At 44.0% G+C, this 18,269-nt stretch overlaps 1 protein-coding gene across 1 annotated transcript in view; it reads left to right on the top strand.

Moving 5' to 3' along the window:
- Positions 1-2,966: 2,966 nt before the first annotated feature.
- Positions 2,967-18,269, top strand: part of CITED1 (Cbp/p300 interacting transactivator with Glu/Asp rich carboxy-terminal domain 1) — a 151,846-nt gene continuing 136,543 nt past the window's right edge. The window contains exons 1-3 of the mRNA XM_043974180.1: positions 2,967-3,418; positions 4,690-4,782; positions 9,535-9,669. Coding sequence (XP_043830115.1) covers positions 9,579-9,669 — 91 coding nt within the window. The 5' untranslated portion in view covers positions 2,967-3,418; positions 4,690-4,782; positions 9,535-9,578. The remainder of the gene's footprint in view (positions 3,419-4,689; positions 4,783-9,534; positions 9,670-18,269) is intronic.

The following is an 18,269-nucleotide window of genomic DNA, read 5'->3' as shown; positions in this document are numbered from 1 at the left end:
ATTTTTTTTGCAGGGCAATGAGGGTTAAGTGACTTGTCCAGGGTCACACAGTTATTAAATGTCAAGTGTCTGAGGTTGGATTTGAACTCAGGTCCTCCTGAATCCAGGACTGGTGCTCTATCCACTGTGCCACCTAGCTGCCCCTTGAGTTTGGTTCTGGGCATCACATTTTTGGACAGATGTTGATAAACTAGAAAGAGTTCAGAATTCAGCCATGACTTCAATATCAAGCCATATGGAGGCACTGGGGACATTGAACCTAAGAAAGGCAGGCTCGGGAGGGACATGGGAATCTTCTTTGAGTCTTTATGGAAGAGGAATTGGACTTACCCTGCTTGGTCCTAAAGGACAGAACCAGAAGCAACACCAGGCAGAATTGGAAAAGAGTCCGATTTAGGCCTAGTGTCAGGGAGTGTTTGCTAATGATGAAGGATGTCCCCAACAGGAAGGGGCTGGGCTTCTCCTTGATGGAGACCCTCAAGTAGAAGATGCCTTGTCGGCTATGTGAACAATAGTTGTGTTTAGGGACTGGCTGGATGAGATGCCCTCTGAGGTCCCACTGACTTGCTGTAATATTACTCTTTGCTTGGTGGTTTTCTACTTGACATTTAAAGTCCGGCTCTACCAGTGGGGGCTTGAGTCTGACGGGGGTGGGTGGCAGTGAGAATCAGAGAATTTTTTCCAGAAATATAGTCTTGTTATTTTCAAGTCCATGCATTTGCAGACTCAGTTGACAAAGTATATTAATTCACACTGGCTTGTTGAATTCCTTAGGGGACTTGTTTTAATGGATAAATAAGACTGATTTTAAGTTAACAGAAAATGGCTCCTTGAGTTTTTGAGGGTCCTTCAAAACACTTGTCCTGTTAGTGGTGGCAAATCAAATAGTGGGGCCATTAATCTGTACCTAAGGATCTCCATGGGCTAAATAGTGACTTAGTTTCCAGATGTAATGTTATCTGTGTTTTATTGTATTTTTATTTATTTTCTTCAGTATTTCCCAATTACATTTGAATCTGGTTCAGGCTGGGAGTGTTATGGGTTACATATGGCCCAAGGCCACATCTTTGACAGGTTTGCTCCTAGCTATTTGAAAAATCCCCTTTAGACTTCCATTTGCATTACCTGTATGAAGACAGGATGTTCTAAGCAAGGGGTTGTCTTGGGAGCCTTAGTTAATGAGGTTTCATGGTGCCCTGGGTGCCCATCAGAGCCAAAGGGGCCTAGCTGCCTGCCCCAGGAGGCCGTGCACTGCCTAGGCTGCTGCTTTTCTTTTCATGAAGGGCATTTCTCCTCATCTTGCTTCTTTGTCTCCTTCAGTAGCTGCTTCTCCCCAAACTTTCAGTATAGACTTTCCTCAAGGCTCCATTTGGGCCTTCTTCCCTCAAACACTCTTTTTCCCTCAGTGACTCCATTCCCTCCAGTCAAATGACCATCAGATCTCTCCTCTGTCCTGCAATTCAGTCTTTCATTTTTTTCTCTTTTCTTTAGCAAGTATTTACGAGGTGCCTACTGTGTGCTGGGCACCGTGCTAGGTACCTTAAGGGACAAAATAAAAAAGAGGCTGCCCCAGCTCTCAGGGAGCTTACGTTCTCCTCTGTCACACCACATCTACATTGTCATTTGAATGCGAGAACCATAGAATCAACCCCAGCGTTGGAGAAGCTGACTCCTGGACCAGTCCCCTCCACAAGAATGTAGTCTCTGTTTCAGGGCCACTCTTGGCCTGCTCTCATGATTCGGAAGTTTGTCCTGTCCCCTGGTCAGTTCCACCCATCCTTTCTCCTAGCTCAGTCCCTGGGGCTAAGCAGAGCAGTAGAATACAGGGAGGGAGCAGTGAGGGGAGTCAGGAGTCCCATCTTGAACACTACTACCAGGACATTAGCTTCCCTTGCCTCCAGGTCCTTCATTTGTAAACTGAGGCAGTTGAATGAGATAGGTCACTGAAGTACTTGAAAGTCACTTCTCTCCCCTCTCCCTCCCTACATCTTCTTTTCTCCCAGAGAGCCCCCAGCTCCACATTTGTTTTCAACATCCTATGCCCCAGACGCAGGGGTGCAGGGCAAGAGGGCTGGATTTGGGAATAATAATAATATAATGATAATAATAACTAGCACTTACTATGTGCCAGGCACTGTGCTAAGTGTGGTTTACAATTAATTCATTTGATCTTCTTAGTATTCCCATGTTTACAGTTAAGGAAGCTGAGACCAAATGGCTTGATCCAGCTCACACAGCTAGTTAAGTGTCTGAGGCTGTATTCGAACTCAGGACTTCCTAACTCCAGGCCTAGAGCTCTAGCCAGTGGCACCCCCTAGCTGCCCTCAGCAAATTTTGAATGAAGCACTCACTTTGTGCAAAGCACTTTGTCCACAAATAAAAAGCTAAGAGAGCCTGTTCTCTCAAGAAGCTCCCAGTCTAATGGGGAGCTAGGGAGGGAGATGAGACTTAGGGAAGGTCAGCTGGGAAAGTCCCCTGGCTCTTGGCAGGGCCGCAGCAAAGCAGGAAGGTGGCACTTCCACTAATAAAATCATCTCAGTTTCCCATATTGAGCCATGGACTAGGGCCAACAGGGTTGGCAGCCAGGACTTTCCTCTCTGGAGCCTCAGGAGATGTAGCTATGGCCCTGCAGGAGCAGTCAGGCCCCAGGGGCTGCTTCCCAGGAGGATGGCTGAGGGCCTGAGGCTAGAAGCCTGGCTCTTCCCAAGGCCCGCGGGCCCGGATTGTCAGCATCCGGGTCCGATGGTGGTCAAGGTTGCTGTGGGCGTCTGACGCACCGGCGCATGCTGCCTCCTGCCCCTCCCTAGGGTGCCTGGCCGCCCCCTCCGGGCTCCTGCGCTCCCACGGCTGGTAATGATGAGGACGATTATATGCAAAGCCCATCACCTACTGTCCGTGGGAGGCGGTGTGTGTGCGGGTGTGTGCGGGTGCGTGTGTGCGTGGTGTGTGGTGTGTGTGTTCGCGTGTGCGTGGTGTGGGTGGTGTGTGTGCGTGGTGTGGTGCGTGTGCGTATGTGTGCGTGGTGTGTGGTGTGCGTACATACATCTGTCGTGTGTCCTTCCCCACCCCCTCCTCTCTCCAGCCAAGGCTGGTGGGAAACTACAAGTCCCAGCATGCCTCGAGTTCCTCTCCACAGGCTGTCTCCCGGGGGGCGGGGGCAGTAGGCCGGCCCCGGGCGGAGGGAGAGCGGAGGGAGAACAGCGCGGAAGAGTCAGACGAAGGTTGGGTGGGAAACGCCGCCACTCGGGGGTGCCGGCGGCTGAAGAGGGGGCCCGAGCTCGGACCCGGAGCGCCGAGCGGCCCACACGCTCAGTGAGGGCCGCCTGGAGGACGGGAGAAGCTGGAGCTGGAGCTGGAGCTGGAGGCGGGAGTTGTCGGGGCTCTGAGGCCCCCATCCCCGGCCCGGCGCCCCAGGTGGGTAAGTGGGGGCACCGCCGAGCCGCGGGGAGATTGGGGGGGCTGGCTGGGGGGAGTTCTGCCCGAGACAAGCGCAAAGTTCGCAGAGGAGACGCAAATCGAGGGCGGGGGCCGGGTTGGGGGGAGCGCCCGATGGCTAACCTGCTGTTGGGGGGGGGGGCAGGGCAGGGGGCGCGTGCAGGCCTGCCCTCGCGCTGTTGGGGGCCGGGGCGGGCCGTGTGGGCGCGGGCCAGCGGGGCTTTCTTCGCGACGGGGTGGGGGTGGGGGGGCGCCTGAAGGGGAGCCACGTGCCGGGCCGGCCTAGCGCTGCTGGGGGCGGGCCGGCCGGGCCCGTTCCTCGTGCGGCCGAGGCGGGTGGGGGCACGGAGGGGGAGCCACGTGCCGGGCCGGCCTCGTGCCGGGCCGCTGGGGGCGGGCCGGCCGGCGGCTGGGGAGCGGGGCTTGGCTCGCGTGATCGCGGGGGCGGAGGGCCTGAAGGGGAGCCACGTGCCAGGCCGACCTCGGGCTGTTGGGGGTGGGGCGGGGCGGGCTTCGTGGCCGGCCTGGCTGCGGAGCGGTGGGCTCGACTCGGCTGGCGGGGCTGGGCCGGGCTCGGCTGGCGGGGCTGGGCCGGGCTCGGCTGGCGGGGCTGGGCCGGGCTCGGCTGGCGGGGCTGGGCCGGGCTCGGCTGGCGGGGCTGGGCCGGGCTCGGCGGTGCTGTGCGCGGTCTGGGTGCTGTGGCCCGGGAAGGCGCTGGGGGAGTGGCAGCCGGGCTCCTCGGTGACCTGGTAAGAGAAGCGGCCTGCGGGCAGGCGCCGAGACCAGCTGTATTGCCGGAGGCCGGGCTCTTAGGGGTTCTCTGGGCCTAGGAGGACCTCGGCGTCGGCCCAGGTCCCGTCGTTCCCCTCCCCCCACCCTTCCTTCCCTCCCAGCGCCGTCTAAACGGAAGCTGCTGCTGTTTCTCCGACTCTCCCCACGTAGGCCACGGGGTGCCCCTCAGGAAAGGCTCCTCGGGGCGCCGATCGCGATCCGCCACTTTCTTTGCAGCCTCAGTGGTCACCTGTGACAGTCTGGCAGCCATTAGGCCAAATGACCAAGCGGCCCGTGGATTGGGTCTAGTTGGAGCCCAGGGGCTTGATTGCTTGGGAAGGGCGATGGGAGGGGCTGGGGGCCGAAGAGAATGGGGGGGAGGGCACGTGGGGTGTTTTTCTGATCGGACTGAAGGCTGTTGGTTCACATGTTGACCCCAAAGCTGGGTACGAGGAGTCTCAGTTGTTTTTTTTTTTTCCCTAGAAAGTTTTGGAGGAAGAAGGCGGAGCCCTCTAGTACCTTGCTCAATATTACGATTCTGGATTATAGATCCAGAGCTGGAAGGAACTCCCGAAGGTAGTAGCTAATACAACTCCCTCATATTAAAGAGGAAACTGAGACCCAGAATGGTTAAGTGGTAGAGGTCGCACAGGTAGTAATGAAAGGGAGGGGCTGCCTACTCTGTGCCAGGCACTGTGTTTATTACTAGTGCTTTACAAATAGGATTTTGTGGGGCAGAGCTGGGAATGCAGCTCAAGACTTCTGACTCCAAATCCATCTAGATAACATTAACTCATTTATTAAGCACCTACTGTGTACACTGCTTTGTGCTGAAGGCTTTACAAATATGCTCTCATTTGATCCTCACAACAACCCTCCCATTTTATAGTTTAGGAAACTGAGGTAGACAAAGGTAAGACAGTAAGTGTCTCTGCTAGGTCCTGAGGATACAGAAAGAAGGAATTCACAGTCTAAGGGGAGGGGCAACATGCAAACAATTAAGATGCCAACTGATGGATAAAGGATAAAGAGGAAATATTAGGAGGAAGGCACTAGAATTAAGAGGGGTTGGGATTTTAGGTGGAACAAAAAAGCCAGGAGGTGAAGATGAGGAAGAGAGAGAATGGGAGACAGCCAGAGAAAATGCCCAGAGTCAGGAGATAGAAGAAGACTTCTCAGGGAGTAAGGTATAAGGGGGGGGCTGGGTTATGAAGGGCTGTGAATGCCAAACAAGACTTTTTGTTTTTAAACCTGGGGACAATAGGGAGCCACTGGAGATTATTGAGTAGGGGGTGCACATAGTTGAACCTTTGCTTGAGGAAGATCACTTTGGTGGCTGACTGGAGGTAAGAAGGCAGGCCTCCTCAGTAGCTATTGTCTTCTGCAGTCATTGATTTTTATTTGGTCTATTCTAGTCTTCAGGGGGAGTCCATTACTTGAGTAAGGTTAGCATTTTCTCTTCTAAGCTATTCTCCTTGCAATGCTAGCTATTTTTAGCTGTTATTTATGCAGTTCTGAGGTCAAATAATGCACTTACTATAGTTTCACATTGGATTTCTTGGTTATTGTGAACTTCCATGTTTGGTGACAGTAGGTATTTGGATGCTGGGAGGTCTGTCTTCTGTTCAGGCAGCCATCTTATCCAGAATTCCTATCTTTATCCTTCTTGACATCTCTGTAGCACTGAACATTCTCTCCTGGATATTTTCCTTTAGATTTTCCTGACACTGCTCTTTCTGGGCTTTTGTACTGAATCTCTCTTCATGCCTTACCCCACCAGCTGGACTGACCCAAAACATCTGTCTTGAACCCTCTTTTGCTCTTGGTGATCTTATCACCTCTAGTGGATTGTTTACATATCTATGCTGAAGACTCCCTTCTTTCCCCTCTCCTTAGCTCCAGTCCCATATCATGAACTACCCATTGGTTCTTTTTTAAAGCTGATTTTATCTTTTTCAGTGAAATTTTAAAATCTATATTTTATGTTTTCAACTTCCCCCAAAAAATTAGGATTAAAAATCTCTCCAACATGTATAAGCAGTCAGAATAGATTCCTCCAATGGCCATGTTAAAAAGTCAGGTCTCACTCTGTAGCCTGCCAGGAGGTTGGGGTGGGTTTCCTCATTTCTCCTTGATGTCAGTAGAGTTGGAAAGTCTTTCAGAATTGTTCTTTTTGTGCACATTATTCTCTGTTTCTACTCACTTCACACACTGCATCAAGTGTGAAGATTTTCTACAAATCACCCCAGATTTTCCCCATACCATGTCTTAAAAACACAATCATACCTCATTGCGTGTATGTACCAGAACTTGTTTGGGCATTTCCCAATTGATGGGCACCCCCTTAGTTTCTAGTTTTTTGCCATTACCAAAAACAGCTGTTACAAATATGTTTCTACATCTGAATCCTTTTCCTCTTCCTTTGATCCCTTTGGGATATAGGACAGTAGTGGTATCACAGGGACAAAGGGCATGAACAGTGTTGTTACTTTGTGGGCACAGCTCCACCAACAGGGCACAACTCCCTTTTTTGGTCAGTTTTGACAATCTAATGGGTATGAGATGTAACATAAGAGTTGCCTTAATTTTCATTTCTCTAATTATTATTAATTTGGAAAAAATTTTAATTTTTTTGGTGAGGCAATTGGGGTTGAGGGACTTGTCCAGGGTCACACAGCTAGTAAGTGTCATGGGTTTGAGGCCGGATTCAAACTCAGATCCTCCTGACTCCAGGGCCGGTGCTCTATCTACTGTGCCACCTAGCTGCCCCTATTTGGAAATTTTTAAAAATTGGTTGACAGCTTGGATTTCTGCCTTTGAAAAGGGCCTGTTTATGCCCTTTGACCATTTGTCAGTTTGAGCCTTATTCTATATTTCAAACTAGTTGTCCTGTGGATATAGAAAACTTACCCTCCCCAAGTCAATAACACTTTTTACTTTTTCCAAACACCCATCCCCTTCCAAACTTTACTGTCGTACTTCTTAGTTCTCCTCTCTTCTTTCTCACTTACCCCACACATCTTGGCATTTGTCTTTCCTCAACATAGATGCCCTACATGTCCATCTACTCATACAACCATCAGGCCCTCATCATTTCTCTGCACTATTGGACTAGCCTCCTGGTCAGCCTTCCTGCCTCAAGCTCTGTCTCATTCCAATCCATCCTCCACCTACCAAAATGATTTTCCTAAAGTCCATGTTTCATGATGTTACCACTTCAACTCTTCCCTCTCTCCCTCCTCCATTTCTAATCTCCAGTGGCTCCCTGTACAGGAAATTCCCTAGGATAAAATCCACAGCACTGGCACTCAGATCTCTTCATAAACTGGTCCCCTCCTGTCTTGTTAGTCTTCTTACATGTTACTCCCCTTCATGCACTCTACCACACACCTGCACTGGCATCCCACGTGGCATTCCTCACACACAATTTATGTCTGCTTTGTATCTGGTATATAGCTATATCTGTTCAGATTGTCTCCCCTGTTTTGCCATAAGCTGTGAGGACAGGTACTGTTTTGCTTGTCCCAGTCTGGCACGTAGGATAGATAAGGAGCTTCAGAAGAGATTTGGATTAATGGTACAAGGTGGACCAAAAGTCATGATGTTTTAATAACTTTTTGAAAATTATTTTTGCTGTTTACAAGATTTGATTTTTCACATATAATGTCAATTTATTTCCTATATGTGCCGTATGATGCTATTGTACTGTAAATTAAAAACAAAATAAAGGAGTTATTAAATATTGAAACCCCTTGGTGACTTTTGGCCCATCCTGTAGAAGTTATATGTATTTAAACTTTTTCAAGATTTATTCCCCACCTTTACTTAAACTCTTCCTTTGTAAGGAAAAAAAAAACTGTCAAGTACAACCAGCTGAGTGCATCCACGACATTCATTCAGTCCCTGTTGCCCCAACTAACTAGAGGGAGGGAAATATGTTTTCTCATGCCTTCTCTGGGACAGAGATTGTAAATTGGTCATTGAAATTAATGATTGAAGCTGTCATTTAATGGTTTTTTGTTTGTTAATTGTAGTCATGGATATTCTTCTGATTCTCCCTACTTCCCTCTGTATCAGTTGATGTATCTTCACATGATTTTCTGAGTACCTCATAACTGTCATACCTTACTGTGCAGTAGTATTCTATTGCATATTAGATGCCACATTTTGCTTAGCCATTCCACAGTAAATGGGCACCCACTTTGCATTTTTTTTTTTTGATTAACACAAAAAGTGCTACTTTGAAAATTTGGTCTATATGGCATTGGTATATATGAGATTTTTCTTTCTGAACTGGACTTGCTTGGAATATATGCTCAGTAATGTGATTATTGGGTCAAAGGGTATGAACAATTTGGTAACATATCTTCCATAACTCCAAATTGTTTTCCAAAAGAGTTTGACCAATTCATAGCTTCAACAACTTATATATTAGTGTTGTTCCCTCATCTTCCTCAACATTAACTATTTTGTTTATTAATAACATTTGTTGATTTGCTGCATGTAAGGTGAAACTTCAGTCATTTTAATTTGCATTATTATTAGTAATTGAGAAATTATTTGATTGTTGATCATTTTTGCCTCTTGAAAACTTCTTTCATGTTCTTTGACCGTTTATCTATTGAGGAATGGCTTATTTCTATCAATTCCCTATGTGTCTTGTCTATCAGACTTAGAACTATTTGATGAAATGTCCCCCCAGTAGTTTCTCTTATTTTAAAGGCATCAAATGTGATGGAATTTAAATTTTATGTAATAAAGAATGCCTTTTATTTTATGATCACTGCTAGATCTTGTAATTCTCTTCCGAACAATTGATCAGAAAGGCTCCTTGTAGTCTCTAATTTTTGTGATGTGACTTTGTACGTTTAAGTTGCTTATCCACTTGGATCTTATGGTAGTATATAGGATATAAGTTATGGGTTTAAACTTAATTTCTGTCAACTGCATTCCCCTTCTAGCAGATCTTCTTGGATAGAGAGCTCTTAAGGCATGTCTGTATTGTTGGGTTTATTGAATATTAGGTTCCTGTGATAGATTGTTCTTGAGCCCATTCCACTGGGGGTGGTGCACTCACGGGTGTGCATGATAGCACATGTGCTAATATAAGTACACAGAAAGGAAGTCTAGAGGAAGGAAGTAGCAGGTGTGGCTTGGGCGGGAGAGGTGTCACCGAAGCTGAGCCTTAGAGAAAGCCTGGGATTGAGGAACTTTAAGGTAAACATGAGTGCAAACCTGTGCTTTTGTCTTTGAATAAAAAAGTATTTCCTTGATGCAAATGAGGTTTACCATTCTAATGTTTCTTTTTATGACATTTGAATCCCAAAGCAGTCGTTTTACAGCTGGGAGTGGATGCAATAGCAGGAGCCCCTATGTGTTCATTCAATATGACTGCAGTGGAACTTGGCAGGAGGCTTAAGTACATCCTTCAGTGGCAGCTGGCGACCCTCATTTTGGCAGAAGGTGAGTGTTCACTGTGAGGGCTAGTTTATTTAGCTTATTCTATTTTCTTTATATCTGGACAAATAGGATCTTGTTTACAAATGGGCAGAGGAAAGCTTAAATAAACACAAGCCGAAAGCTAAATGCAAGATTTCCAAGGGAGCATGTTCCTTTGCTCCAGAGTCGGCCTAAGTGAGTCAAGCAGGCGTGCAACCTCCTTGTCAGCACACGGTTCTTGTGTGCAAGGCCAGGTCTAAGTGGTGTGACACAAGTTTGTGTAAGATGTTTACCTCAGGAGACTTTGATCTGCTGTCATCTCTTAAACAGCAGACAGCTGAGTAATCCAGGCTGGATTGAAGTAGTAGGACCAAGAAAGGCACGAGTCAGAACAGTCAGAATGAGCTCTTCCCAAGTGCCTTGTGTGCTCTTAAGCCTCTTCCATTGAGGGTGTGGCCTAGTCAATTGAATGGTAGACTTGAAGGCAGAACAAATGGCATTCAGATCCCACCTCTGACACTGACTGTGTGGCCGAGTCACTCTGATGTTCAGCATCCTGATATGTGAAGTGGAGGTAATAATGCCTGTAATATTGAAATAACTAAGTCAGGAGGTTCAAATGAAATGACCTTAAGTACTTTATGAACCTTAAATTGCCATATAAGTGTCAGCTATTGCTATTTTGTATTAAATTATTGAGAGAACTGTCTAGTCAGAAAAAGAAAGCGTAGACATGTGAAAGGGTCTTTTGTGTTAATGGGGATCGCTTTTGAGGATATCTTGCTTGGCATATCCTTTACTTACATGACAGAATCTCTATTTCATTGGATGGCCAGATCACATACATCAGGTATGTTACTTCAAATAGATTCTATTTATGCTTGATTTTTTTGCTTACTTATATTTTTAATGTATTCTGTTGTAGAGAAAGTTGGAAACTGCTAAGGTGAGGGCTGGGTGAAGATGCTGGGAAACCATTACCCATAGTTCTTTACTCTGGGGCTATAAAGCACTGCCCACTGATGGTCACATGATGGAAGAATAGGTGTGAACCTTTGAGTAACAGTGGAAGAAGAGGCATTGAGTAGGGGTAGATACTTAGATTCTGTGAATAGAAAGAATGAGAATAATGTGGATGTCTCTAAATGGACTATGGAGAATTGGTCAGATTGGGAGTAAGACTATGGAATGAAGAAACCCCTGGGTAGCAGCTACCAGAGTTAGTTCTGTTTGTGGGAGTGGCCAGGCCCGAAGGTGGGTTTTGAGTTAGGTCTGTGCTGGGTATATGGGGGAGTAGGTTTTAGCTCTGGTTCCAGCCTTGTGTGGAGGCACTGATGATGCTAAGCCCTGGACAGATGTGAGTGGTGAGTTAATGAGCTTCAGTTGGTATGGAAACCCCAAAGAACCCAGAACAAGGAGGTGATGGCTGCGGTGTCTGGATCCCTAGACAGGAGGAGCATCAATCCATAGAGGCAGGTCTTTTTTTTTCTTATTATTTGTTCATTGGGGTGAGCTTGAGAGAAAGAGGTTCAGCAAAAGTAAACATTTTGATAGACCTTCCTAGGCGTTGTGGGGAATGGACTGCGGAGGATGTAAAGAGACAGTGTTGCCTTTCTGGGCCGCTTGGAGCAGGCATGTGATGAACCTGGCCAAGGCACCTGCTGCTATGGCACATGACACTTTCAAGGGAGATCAACTGGTTTGCAATTGCTCAAAGCCATGCAAGTAACTAGGAAGGTCAAGGTGGCCAGTCTTTAGGGCCCACACATTTGGAGGCTGGCCCGTCCCATTTGATGAAGACCAAGAGACAGATTATTAGGACAGATGATGTTAACAAATGTTTATAATGGTTGGGGAGGTTTAAAGGAAAAAGAATTGACTCCATTTTCACTCTTGCAAAAAGAAAGAGGAACAACTCCAAGCAGGCAAGAGAGCCATGTGTAACTGGCTGGCAGGATGGAAAACTCTGGATTAGGGAAAGTAGCCCTAGCCAGATGTGGTTCCTGGTTTGGGGGCCACCCATTTGGGGATATTAGGAACCATGGTTTTAATGGGATCCAAGAAGTTTAGGAAACTGCTCTTGTACAAATGAGGTTCCTTGGCAGTGCCGGCTGTGAGAAGGGATGCGTTGGGTAGTGGAAAGGTGGGGAGGAAAAAGTCCTGGAAAAAAACAAAAGAGATGAAGGTTTTTTCTCATTGGAACATAATCAAGTGGAAGCAGCTTCAGGTCATTTTTGAAACTTTTTCAGTGGAGGGACCTTCCTTGGACTGCTCTATTAGACTGTGCACCCAAGAGATATTGGGCACATCAAGTTCAATTTGAGCTCTGGTCTGTGATCAAAGTAGAGAAGATAAAGGATCCCTATCCTTGAAACATTTGGTGCTAGGCAGGGGCCATGTTTTGGTGGGAAGACTGGATGGCCAGAGGCACACCTCTCCCCAAATCACATGGAGATGTGGGAAGACTGGGACAAAAGATATCCTGCAGTATATCGACTAGCTTGAATTTTGAAGAAGAGTCCTTGCTCCAAGGGGTACCTTTGCAGGCTTTGCACGTGGCAAACATTATAAAGGCCCATGCTGGACAGGCAGCCAGCAATGTGGAGAACAAGTGCCATGTCTTGTGCTATGCTAGGAGATAGGAGGAAGAAAGGTTAGGTTTTAAGACCAGTGAATTTCATTTTATTCTTTTTGTTTGTTTGGTTGGTTTTGGGGTTTTTTTTTTAGGGCAATGAGAGTTAAATGACTTGCCCAGGGTCACACAGCTAGTGAGTGTTAAGTGTCTGAGGCCAGATTTGAACTCAGGTGCTCCTGACTCCAGGTCTGGTGCTTTATCCACTGCACCCCAAGACCAGTGAATTTCAATAAGTTCCCCAATCCTAAATTTATCCCTATTTGTGGCCAGCCTAGATTTTCTTTTAAAAAATTTTAATGGAAAGGATGGTGAATAATATGGTGAGAATGTGGTGGAGAGACAAATGAGCACTTCTTGTAAGGCATCTTGAAAGTGTTCATGGGGTTTGTGGGGATGTTGGGAGGAAAACTAGACACATCATACTCTCATTCCATTTTTTACAGTTTTGTACAACGGGATTATTTGAAAGTTGTGCAGATAACGACTTTAACATGGCACATGTTGAGTGCAGTGGTAGTCTTGTTAGGCTGGCAGCAGACAATGGCAATATAGCCACAAGGTACAAGTCAGAAAGGTTTGGTTGGAACTTTAGTTTTGAGACCACTGAAGTTGATCCAGTTACCTAGTCCCAGGTATTACCCTCTTGTGGGCAAACTAGAGAAAGAGATTTTTTAATGAAAACCAAGGGCCTGAAACTATTGAGGATAGACAGATGCTTCATTTTGATCTAATCATCTCGAAACCCCTCTGTTCATGGGGTTTGTGAGAAGATCTCATTGGCTTTTGAGTTAGAGAAATATGATCTGGCAGTAGGCCTGTCTTCTGATTTGCCTACAAGTTAGCCATTAGTAAACTGAGATTTGAACTCTAGTCCAGTGAAATTGAACAAGTTGCCTTAGTTTTATACCTATTGGCACCAAGGGACTAAGAAGATGGTGAATGGACAATTGTACTTCTCTTTCATAGTGACCTTGAATGTTTTTCATGATTATGGAGAGAAGGGAGGAAAACCTTATGTCAAAACCTCATTATCATTGTATTTTTTCTTCTCTATTGCTATAGCTAGCTGATAGTACAATATTAAGTAATGGTGGTGATAATGGACATCCTTGCTTCATCCCTAATCTTATTGGGAAGGTGTCTAGTTTATCTCCATTACAAATAATGCTTGCTGATGGTTTTAAATAGATATTACTTTTCATTTTAAGAAAAGCTCCATTTATTTCCGTGCTTTTGAGTGTTTTTAATAGGCGGTATATTTTGTCAAAAGCTTAAAAAATATATATATATCATATATATATATATATACATATATATATATATGATATTTATTTTTCCCCAATTACATGTAAAAACAATTGTCAACATTTGTGTTTTTTTCCCATGGGGCAATGAGGGTTAAGTGACTTGTGCAGAGTCACACCGCTAGTGTCAAGTGTCTGAGGCTGAATTTGAACTCAGGTCCTCCTGAATCCAGGGCCGGTGCTTCATCTACTATGCAACTTAGCTGCCCCCTTAAATATTTGTTGTTGTTGTTGTTTTAATTTTGAGGTCCAATTCTCTCCCTCCCTCCTCTCCCCCCTCATTAAGAAGGCTAGCAGTTTGATATAGGTTATAAGTGTGCAGTCATGCAAAACGTATTTACATGGTGTAAAGGAAAGCACAGACCAAAAAACAAAGAAAGTTTTTTAAAAGTATGCTTAGATCTTCATTCAAACTCCATCACTTTTTTCTCCAGGAATGGATAGCATTTTTCATCTTAAGTCCTTCAGAATTGTCTTGGATTATTGCTTTGCTGAGAACAGCTAAGTCATTCACAGTTGATCACATAGTACAATGTTGCTGTTACTGTGAACAATGTTCTCCTGGTTCTGCTCATTTCACTTTGCATCAGTTCATGTAAGTCTTTCCAAGTTTTTCTAGGAGCATCCTACTCATCATTTCTTATAGTACAATAGTATTCCACCACAATCATATACCACAACTCGTTCACCATTCCCTAATTGATAAGCATCTCCTCAATTTCCAATTCTTTGCCACCATTAAAAGAACAACTGTAAATATTTATCTACATGTGAGTCCTTTTCCTTTTTGTTTTTGATCTATTTGGGATATGGATCTAGTAGTGGTATTGATGGATCAAAGGGTATGCACTGTTTTATAACCCTTTGGGCATAGTTGCAGATTGTTCTCCAGAATGGTTGAATCAATTTGCAACTCCACCAATAGTGCATGTGTCTCAATTTTCCCATATTCTCTCCAACATACCTTTTCTGTCATATTATCCAATCTGATTAGCGTGGGGTGGTAGCTCAGAGTTATTTTGATTTGCATTTCTCTAATCAATACTGATTTAAAGCATTTTTTTTCATGTGATTATAGATAGCTTTGATTACTTCATCTGAAAACTGCTTGTTCATATCCTTTGACCTTTTATCAATTGGGGAATGGCTTTTACATTTTTATAAATTTGACTTAGTTCTCTATACATTTGAGGAATGGGGCCTTTATCAGAGAAACTTACTGTAAAAAATTTTTTTCACAGTTAGGATTACTGTGTATTTACCTCTATCCCATTTCCCCCTTTTTATCCTATTATCTCTCTCCTTTCAACCTGTCCCTCCTCAAAAGTGTTTTGCTTCTCACTGCCATCTTCCCCAATCCACCCACCTTTCTATCAATGTCCCCCCTACTCCATATACTTATCCCCTTCCCCTCCTACTTTCCTGTAAGATAAGATGGATTTCTATACCCAACTGAATGTGTATGTTATTCCTTCTTTGAGCCAATTCCAAGGAAAGCAAGGTTCAAGCATTCCTGTCTGTCTCCCCTATTTTCCCTTCCCCCTTCTCCCAGTGCATTTTTCTTTCTCATCCCTTAATTTAATTTTTTTTAGATATCATCTCATTATTTTCAATTTACTACTATGTACTGTCTGTATACTCCTTCTAACTGCCCTAATAATAATATAAAGTTCTTAGGAGTTACAAGTATTATCTTCTCGCATAGGAATGTAAACAGTTTGGCTTTATTAAATCCCTTTTGATTTCTCTATCCTGTTTGCCTTTTTATGCTTCTCTTGAGTTTTGAATTTGAAAGTCAGATTTTCTATTTAGCTCTGGTCTTTTCATCAGGAATGCTTGAAAGTCTTCTATTTCATTAAATATCTATTTCCCCCTGAAGGTTATACTCAGTTGTTTTTGTTTTGTTTTTTGTTTTTTTTGGGGGGGGGTTGGGTTTTTTTTGTTTTGGTTGGTGAGGCAATTAGGGTTAAGTGACTTGCCCAGGGTCACACAGCTAGTAAGTGTTAAGTGTCTAAGGCCAGATTTGAACTCAGGTCCTCCTGACTCCAGGGCTGGTGCTCTATCCACTGCACCACCTAGCTGCCCCTATACTCAGTTTTGATGGAAAGGTGCTTCTTGGCTGCTGTAATCCTAGCTCTTTTGCCTTCTGGTATATCCTATTCCAAGCCTTTAATGTAGAAGCTGTAAAATCTTGTGTTATGCTAACTGTGGCTCCACGATATTTGAATTGTTTCTTTCTGACTGCTTGCTATATTTCCTTCTTGCCCTGGGAGCTCTGGAATTTGGCTAAGAGTTTTCATTTTGGAACTCTTTCAGGAGGTGGTTGGTGGATTCTTTCCATTTCTGTTTTACACCCTGGTTCTAGAATATCAGGGCAGTTTTCCTTGATAATTTAATGAAAGATGATATCTAAGCTTTTTTTTTTTCTCATGACTTTCAGGTAGTCCAGTAATTATTAAGTTATCTCTCCTGGATCTATTTTCTAGGTTAGTTGTTTTTTCCAGTGAGAATAGTTCACTGTTTTTTCATTGTTTTGTTTCTTGAAGTCTCACAAAGTCATTCACTTCCATTTGTCCAATTCTAATTTTTAAAGAATTATTTTCTTCATTGAACTTTTCTATCTCCTTTTCCATTTGGCCAATTCTGCTTTTCAAGGAGTTCTTCTCTTCGGTGTATTTTTATGCCCCTTTTGCCATTTGACCTATTGATTTTTAATGTGTTATTTTCTTCAATATTTTTTGTGCCTCCGTTACCAAGCTGTTGACTTTTTATTCATGATTTTCTTGCATCAGTCTCATTCCTTCCCCAAATTTTTCCTCTACCTCTCTTACTTGATTTTTTAAATCCTTTTTGATCTCTTTCAGGAATTCTTTTGGGGGCTGAGGCTAATTCACTTTTTTCTTTGAGGCTTTGTGTGTAGCAGTTTTTGTAGTCTTCTGAGTTTGGGTTTTGGTCTTCCCTGTCACCATAATAACTTTCTGCTTTTTCTCCACAATCTCAGTTGTGCTCCTCTTTTTGTATATTTAAATTTTAACATGGGAGCTCTGGATTTTCATGGACATTTTTGGAACTTTTCCTTTTGGAGTTGCTTTCCAGATACAGTTGGTGCTTTTTCTTATCCTTAACTTTGCCCTATCCTATGGTTGTAATCAATCAGAAGTTTTCATTTATAATTTCTTGAGCTGGTGTCCATGTTTTTGTTGTTTTTACCATGGTTTTTGTCGAATCTAGTGATTCTTAAATGATCTCTGCTTGACCTCTTTTTCAGGTCAATTGTTTTCCATATCTGATATCTTACATTTTATATTTGTTCAGTCTTTGGATTTCATTCTAATATTTCTTGCTAACTTACTGAGTCATTGATTTCTCTTTTGTCTACTGTAGTTCTCTAGTTTCTATTATTTGGGTAAGGTTTCCCATTCTCTCTGTAGAAACTATTCTACTTCCAATTGTTTGCCCATGTACTTTCATTTCCTTTTTTTAATCTCTTTTCTACTAGGTATTAATGTTGTATTTGTGGAAAATTCATTTTTATCCTTTGAGGCTTTACTTCAACTGGTAATACAGTTAGATTTACAGCAGTTTTTTTATTTTCTTAGATTTACTCATCTCATCAACTTTAGTTTTGGAACTGGTGCTTTGTGACCAGTCCAGACTTCACTCTCACTTTGCTTTGATTTAAGGTGCTCCTTCCTGTTTAGGTGTTCCCCAGGGCCCTAGATACTTGTGCTGGCCTCCCTCTCCACTACTTAAAACTCCGCCTAGGTCTTTGAGTTCAGAGTTTTGGATCTTTACAGTCCTCTCTGGTATCCGAGGACATAGTTTTAGTACCTCAAAATGCCTTTTGCCTGGCCAATCCAGGTATGAACACTATGGCATTATATTTGGCCATCGCTGTGTTGGGTTTCAGCTGCTCTTGCTCACTGGTGCTTCCAGGATCCCCAACCTTGGAAATTACTGACCAGTGAAGGCACAGAGGCTTGCACATTATCTGGATTTTCTTTGTCACGAAGGGCCCTTTCTTCTTTTCTTGGACTCCTGGCTGACGTTTTATGCAGCCATAAATGGAAGGTATCACTTCGTTTAGTTTTTCATTGGATTTCTTAAATATTATTTAGGCTGGTGTTAACTTCAGGGTTTTTGAAGTAGATAATGGTACCTGGGCAGGCTTCCCTCCCCTTCAAATTGCCATGATGGCCAGTAGAGAAAAGTTTTAGAAGAGAAATGTTATCAACTCCTTGTGATTAATTTAGCCTTTTTTGGTTGAGAGAACTTATTTCCATGCTAGACGGGAAGTAGTGGGAAATGTGAATAATTAATAACATGTTTGCATGGAGCCCATTGAGCTCTGGGTAAGTTAGGCTCAGGGTAAGGTTTGGTCATTTAGAGTGGTTAGAAAAATCAAGGTACTTATTTCCTAGGAAAACCTTGGGTGGTTATGTTGGAGAGCTTTGGAAGAAAAGATCCTATAAAGGAATAACTATGAATGCTTTTTAGAAAATTCCTAGGAACAAGACTAAAATATACGGCAGTTTCAGGGGACTAAAGGATAGCTTCAGAGGATGGAACACCAGCTTCAAAGAATAGAGTAATTTGGTACTAGAGACAACTTCCTTGGCAGATGGAAAGTGGGTAAACGTGCAATATGGATGACTACAACCATGTCTTTTTCAGCACTCCTGAGG

The sequence above is a fragment of the Dromiciops gliroides genome, chromosome X, assembly GCF_019393635.1.
Source record: "Dromiciops gliroides isolate mDroGli1 chromosome X, mDroGli1.pri, whole genome shotgun sequence".
Taxonomy (NCBI): Eukaryota; Metazoa; Chordata; class Mammalia; order Microbiotheria; family Microbiotheriidae; genus Dromiciops; species Dromiciops gliroides.
The sequence above is the reverse complement of the archived record's forward strand: the minus strand, read 5'-3'. Positions and strand labels throughout refer to the sequence as shown.